Here is a 6688-nt window from a genome sequence, read left to right as displayed (position 1 = left end):
TTTTTCAAGAAATTCACAATTTTCTCCCTAAAATTCCCTTTTTCAAGAAATTCACAATTTTCTCCCTAAAATTCCCTTTTTTCAAGAAATTCACAATTTTCTCCCTAAAATGCCCTTTTTCAAGAAATTCACAATTTTCTCCCTAAAATTCCCTTTTTTCAAGAAATTGACAATTTTATCCCTAAAATTTCCTTTAACCTTAAAAATTTCCGCTATTTATAAACTTTTTGAAAAAATCTCCCTTTCTACTTAATTCTGGAGTTTTATTTATTTCTCTAAAGTCATTATTTGCTCCCAAAATTATCTTTTTATTCAGGAAATTTAGAATTTATTCTTACAAATTTTCATCTAACTTAATTTAATTAAATTTATTATTCTTGGAATCACTTTTATTTTATTTTGTTTTTTAAACTTAAAAATTAAAATTCTTAGAATAATTCTAGGTAATTTAACGAAAATAATGAAAAGTTTAACGAGGCGGAAAATCTACAATTTATTATACAGGTAAGGCGCGCTTGTAAGCGACGTCGCGACGCGTCGCAAATATCCAAAATTACTACACACTTCGGTTTTAATAAACAATAAAAAGCTATTATAATTAGTTTAATTTATTTAAAATTACAATACGTCAAAGCTACGTTATTTTAATTAAAAATTATTAAAATAGAGATACTTTAGCGTCGCAGCTCGTCGTTAACATAGAAACCACCCCCAAAAAATGGTAATTTATAAATAATATATTTAAATTTTTGTACAAAATAAATAAAAAATGTCGTTTTTAAGATTATTTTCTTTAAATTTTTCCATGAAATGTTTTATATTATTATTTTTCTACCGAAATTTTTAAATATTTTAGCTTATAATGCCCTTATAAACTTAATGTACTTCTCTGTAAATATATCAAAATGGGGTTTAATGGTACCCTAGAGAAATGATTAAATAAAGATTTCAATTCTTAATAACATCTCCAAGGGATGGAAATATTACAGTCTTATTGTCCTATAAGTTTTACAATACAAAACTGCTCATTGTTACAGATTTTTCCATTGTTTCTGGCATGGAATTAACCATTTGATCATTTTAAATGAAAAGGAAAACTCGAATTTACATAAATTAAATGGAGAATAAATCCCATTATATCTTTAGGTTTTCTACAATTTAATTTATCCGGAATTAATTAAGATAAAAACTCGATTTAAATTGGAATTTAATTAAATCCGTTTCATTTATATGTTAATTCATTTACGTGTTAATTTTAAAGATTTATTTTTATTTTTATTATTTTTTTATATTAAGTTTAAAATTATATATATATATTTTTTTTAAATTAATATAATTTCTTAATGAAATTTTTACTGTAAATTAAGTTTGAGTTTTCAACACTAGATGGCAGCAAATGATAGTTGATTGTATAAAGGATTGTTTTTCAACTAGTGGATCGCGGGTACCTTTATCGAATTTTAGGCTACAGTTAACCGAATTTTGGACCGCCCTATTGATAGAAAATTCTAACAAATGAAATTATAAGAGAATAATTTAAACGAGGATGCAAATTCGTATACAGAGTAACCCAAAAGTCAGTTAACCGTATAGTTTTGGGGTTGTGTATTGTAAGTGTGGGTGTGTTGCATCCTTCAAAATGAATGGTAAGTTTATTTGCTGGTTTTTAAAGCGGTTAACTCAGTTATGGGCCCCTAACGAATGAAAATCACAAGACGAAGGAACATTTACTGTCAATAGTGTTGACGGTTAATATACTGGATGATCCAAAAGTCTGTTAACCACGTTCAGTTTCGTGTATTGCGCGTAAATTTATGGAAATGAATGGTAAGCTGGATTTAGAAGAATTTCGTAACCGAATGGGTGGAAATTTGAACCAATTTCGATACATCGTTAACTGATTTTTGGGCCACCCTGTACTCTTTTTTTTTTCTTTTTAATAATTTAAGTTTTCGTCTACGAACAATTTGTAAATTTTTTAATTATCTATCATTAAAGATTAAATTTCAAGTAGAAACATACAAATTTCACTTAAATTAGACATAAAACGGACTAAAAATACATTTTTAAGGAAAAAAATTACAGGTAACCCCCATATAACACGGTAGTTACGTTGCAAAAAATTGCCGTGTTATGCGAATCCGTGTTATACGAAACAAAGAACTAATACGAAAAGGAGGGTTAGGTTCCAANAATTAAATAAGATAAAATAAAACCACTTAAAATTCCATTAAAATGACTTAGTTTTATTTTTATAATGGGCTACAAGTTATGAATCTTAAAACCTTATTAACTTTGCTATTAATGTAGATTTACAGGAGTTAATTATATTTAAGATATTATAAATGATGTGAGGAAATGTGGACAGGTTTCTTTATTAAATAGCCATATATATATATATATAACTTCAAACTTCCTTGAATTCTTGCAATCCATCAATATTATATGCTAATCAATAGCAATTTTTGATTATGTATTTCGATCCATCTTAATATTTAAAAATAAATCTTTATGAATAATTGCATTTCTGTAGAATAAAAATAGAAAATGAAATGGGGAATTTTTTTTTCTTGAGATCAATTCAAAGTTGGAGCACTTACTAAAGAAGTAAATCATCTAACATACTTAAATGGTCGTTTATTTGAGTGTGTTTTAAAACAAAGATACATTTTCTTATATCAAATCAATAAATTAACTAAATACATTGAGTTTACAAAGAAAAAATGTACACGGTCGCTTTTAAGTCGTACAAATTCGATTATAAGGCGATCAACTTCGTACACGCGTTGTACGGTACGTGTTTCGATAATCGAATCCGCTGATGGCAATTTACAAAATAGGCCATGTGACTTTTCCACTTGCCAAAATTTTCAAGCGATGTATCAAAAAATAAATAAATAAATAACCTTTCAGAAGTTTTAATGCGTGTTTGTTGCCGGAATTACGAGAGTGGACGAATTTGGTTAAGATCCAGATTGCCTTTTGTATAAAAAGATCTTTATCTTTTGTCCTCCTTCCAACTTGTCATCGTTGTTCGACCCCTTTTATGCTTTTTTTTTTTTTTCTTTCTCTTCCCAAAATACGTGACGTGTGTGCATGGCCGGATTTTTTTTAAGGTTGATTTAAAATTTGTGTTTAGACTTCAAACTATTAATTGTTGTCTAAATTTCCTTCTGCAGCATAAACTGGTGCAAAATACTCTCATACCAATACGAAATTTGGGGCTTATGCTGGCATAAATTAAAGGTTTCCATACGCAGTCCAAAATTCCAAACCATAGGAAGAAAAAATGATAATAGTGATCTGTGAGGTAACCATTGGCTTCTTCCCATATCCTAAGTCCAAACCATGGAAACCACGAGATCCAAAAAACTATTGTCAAAATAAAAGACATCATGTGATCGGGATTCGATAGATTTTCACTAGTTGCAGTGGCATATTCTCTCTCCTCTTGAGTCATGTATTGCCTTAAACGATACATGGTGATGAATATGAAAAAATAAGAATACAGTATTGTTATAACACTTGGTGCAAGAACCAGTATAGCTAGAGTAATGCTGTATGGTATCATATTCTTCAAGTCGAGAGTACATATGTAACCATCCTTGTAAAAATTACCTGTGGAAAATCCTAGAAGTGGAGGAGAGCACAAAAACACGGATGTTAACCATGTAAATAGTACCCAACATTGGCATCTAGTTCTAGTTTGTAGGACCACATAGCGTAAAGGTTTCCTGATGGCTAAATATCGATCCACCGACATCCACATGAAAGTATATACCGTTATGGTCCATAGTGTGATTTCCATATAACCTGTAAGTTTACATAAAAAGTCTCCATAAATCCATTCACCTGTGGATGCCGAGTATATTGAAAGGGGCAATATGAAGATACCGCATAACAGGTCGCAGACTAGTAACGAAAGTAAGTAATAATCGATAGATTCTCTTTGGAATACCGAAGTTGCCACACTTAAGATGGCAATGGCATTAGTCACAATGGTAGAAATGCATATGATGGTGACGAGTGTGGTTTCCACTTGGTGTCTTTCCAAAGGATAAGCATAGGTAGGGGTCGTCGGTTGATCTTCTAAATAAATCATGTCAGCACGATCGATGCTCTGCTTTAGATTAATGGAGCCATACCTAGAAAAAAAGACATTAGTAAAGTTTAATGGTCTTCTTGAAGGTTAGAAAGAATGGATACACGTTGCTAATAGAATAGAAGTTTTTTTTATATCAATAGATACAGTAGGAAGAAATCTAATTATGTTATGGACTCCTATTTGTGAGGTTAATACCCTCCAAATTTTTAATATTAAAGTACTCTATTAGGACCTCTTAGAGATCTAGAAAGGGAGGGCTACTTAACTTTTTAAGACCCACAGTGTAAAGTTTTTAAATAATAAAATTTGGCAAGAATGATTGTTCCACTTAATACACAAGAAATGCAATAGAATGGATAATTTTCATCGAATGTTTTTTTGAGGCCACTGTAAATGAGAGTCTGGGTCAAATGATCCTGCTGGCCCTTCTACGGTTAGGGCCTGTTATGTGTTAGTGTTTGGTTATACAGTATTACATAGAACATCTTCAGTTTGACTCAAAGTGAAACGTTAGTATCCAATTTGATGTCTCTCAATATCTGCTTATCGATATAAAGGAAAGAAATAGTATTATTACAAGAAGTTAGTATTTAAATTGATGGATTAGCTGTTGCCCATCAGTGGCAATAGATAAAACAATTAGTTTGTACCTGACCAACGGGCTAGCCACGTGGAGTTTTCAGAGTTTACTTTACGTTAGTAACACCTAAATAGAGGCCAGTTTCCCATAGAAAAGTCCTCCCTGGAGTCATTCCCCTCGGCAGATCGCTCACGTGTGTTACAAACCAAACTAAAATAATCGATCACCAAATTTAAATAAATAAATAACGAACTTCCTTTTAACTTTTATTACTTAATTATAAAGTTTTTTATTTTTGAGAAGAATACATTAAAGTTCTTAGATTAATGGATTCTTATCCAGTTAATGCACTTCATTATTACCAATGCCAGTCTATTGTAGTACTTCTTAGACAGAAATCTACAATTCTAAGAACTCTTTATATATAAATTTTCAGTTTGGATTAATGGATTTCTATCTAACTGTATTTATTTACAGTTAAATAGAAATGTGCTTTCTTTTTAAATTCCGTAGAATAATTCACAGTTACGGACAAGAAGAAAGTTCTTAATGAACTCCTCATTGCAAAAAAAAAGTTTTACGTGATAGATTATTGGATTTGTATCTAAAAATAGAAAAAAAATAATGATTTTTTTACAGTTTAATCCACACTTATGAACTTTTCTGGACTTTTTTCTTTTCGTTTCTTTAAAAAGAAATTCCAAAAAGTGTGGAAAGAAATTAAATTTCCTAATCCTTTCTTCAGCAAAATCATAAAGTTCATTATAATAAATCAATCAGCAAATCTTAATTGACATTAACGACTAGAGATGAATATTTAATTAGCATTCATTCTGAATGTTAATTGTTTTTTAATTAGCATTAAATAGTAGAACAATTAATATTCCACTACTGGAACTTTTCAATCATCTGAAGAATCTACAGGACGTATACTGGGAATTGTTGAGAGTTTTAGTATAACAAGAACTCCCCCCTCGATTAAACAGAAATTTAATTGTTTCTAAATACTTACGATGATTGTTTTAAATTATTATCAAGTTTTATCGTGTTCTTAAGCAATTTAATAAAGAAAATCTAAGGGTTTTCGTCTTATCTAATTTGTTGCTTCTTCTTCTTTTCTGGAAGAGAAGTACAGTACATTTTTTTTTTCTTTTTTTACACGAACTACTTCATAATAAGAGTATTTTCTACAAGAATCGCCTTGTTATAAGTTATAAAAATAGATAGTAACTATATATTACACAATATCGAACTAACATTAAATTTAGATACTTCTAATTCCATTTTCAGTCTACGACTTTTGAACAGTTTTCAATGAGAATCTCAATAAGTTTCTATGGAAACCTGACGTCAAATGGGATTTTCTTATTTTTTCTTTTTTCTAGAAAACAGAGAAACATGCCGATTCGGCATATATCGATCTTAATCAATACCTATCTTATGTTACCATTCATGCGAGTTACCAACCACAATTCCCTAATTTAGTATACGTTCTTAATAGTATATAATTATATTCCGTTATATTCTATAAAATTAAATCTTTTTGAGTAATTTAAAAGAAAACAGTGTGGAAATTAATAATTTTTAAAATTTTGAGCCGTTTGTTTGATAGAAATAAAATTATCCGTCCGTAAAAAGCGCGGTTGCAACCTACCTCCGGTATAGTAGAGCGCTTCTATGTCTCTTACTCTCTCGCCACTAACTTAAATAGGGGTTGTCATCGTTAATGACGTCATCACAGACAGCGCCTCTATCGAGCGCGACATAAACTAGAAGATAATCGACGATATTGTATGAATTATATATCAATTATCTGTATATAGCTCGATGTGTATCGAGTAGTTTTCTGTTTTTAACCACCCGACCCATTAAAAAAATTGCGAAAAAGATGATAAATAGATAACAATATACAAGAAAAATGGTCAAAATTGGGGTCAGTCAATGACTCCATCTAAGTCCTGTTGCATTTGTAAAGTTTAACACTAGAGAGGGTAGACACACAG

General features: G+C 30.2%; 1 protein-coding gene across 1 annotated transcript; it reads right to left on the bottom strand.

Annotated features, from left to right (window-relative positions):
• Positions 1–2217: 2217 nt before the first annotated feature.
• Positions 2218–6358, bottom strand: LOC111618524 (histamine H2 receptor-like). Its single transcript, XM_023360065.1, has 2 exons — positions 6340–6358; positions 2218–4145 (listed from the first exon to the last, which is right to left on the bottom strand). The coding sequence occupies exon 2, from the start codon at positions 4100–4102 to the stop codon at positions 3143–3145; it is 960 nt and encodes a 319-aa protein (XP_023215833.1). The 5' UTR covers positions 4103–4145; positions 6340–6358; the 3' UTR covers positions 2218–3142.
• Positions 6359–6688: the final 330 nt, after the last annotated feature.

Source organism: Centruroides sculpturatus, unplaced genomic scaffold, assembly GCF_000671375.1.
Source record: "Centruroides sculpturatus isolate CEXI.00-Female unplaced genomic scaffold, Cexi_2.0 scaffold156, whole genome shotgun sequence".
Lineage (NCBI taxonomy): Eukaryota > Metazoa > Arthropoda > Arachnida > Scorpiones > Buthidae > Centruroides > Centruroides sculpturatus.
This window is presented reverse-complemented; position numbering and strand designations above follow the sequence as displayed.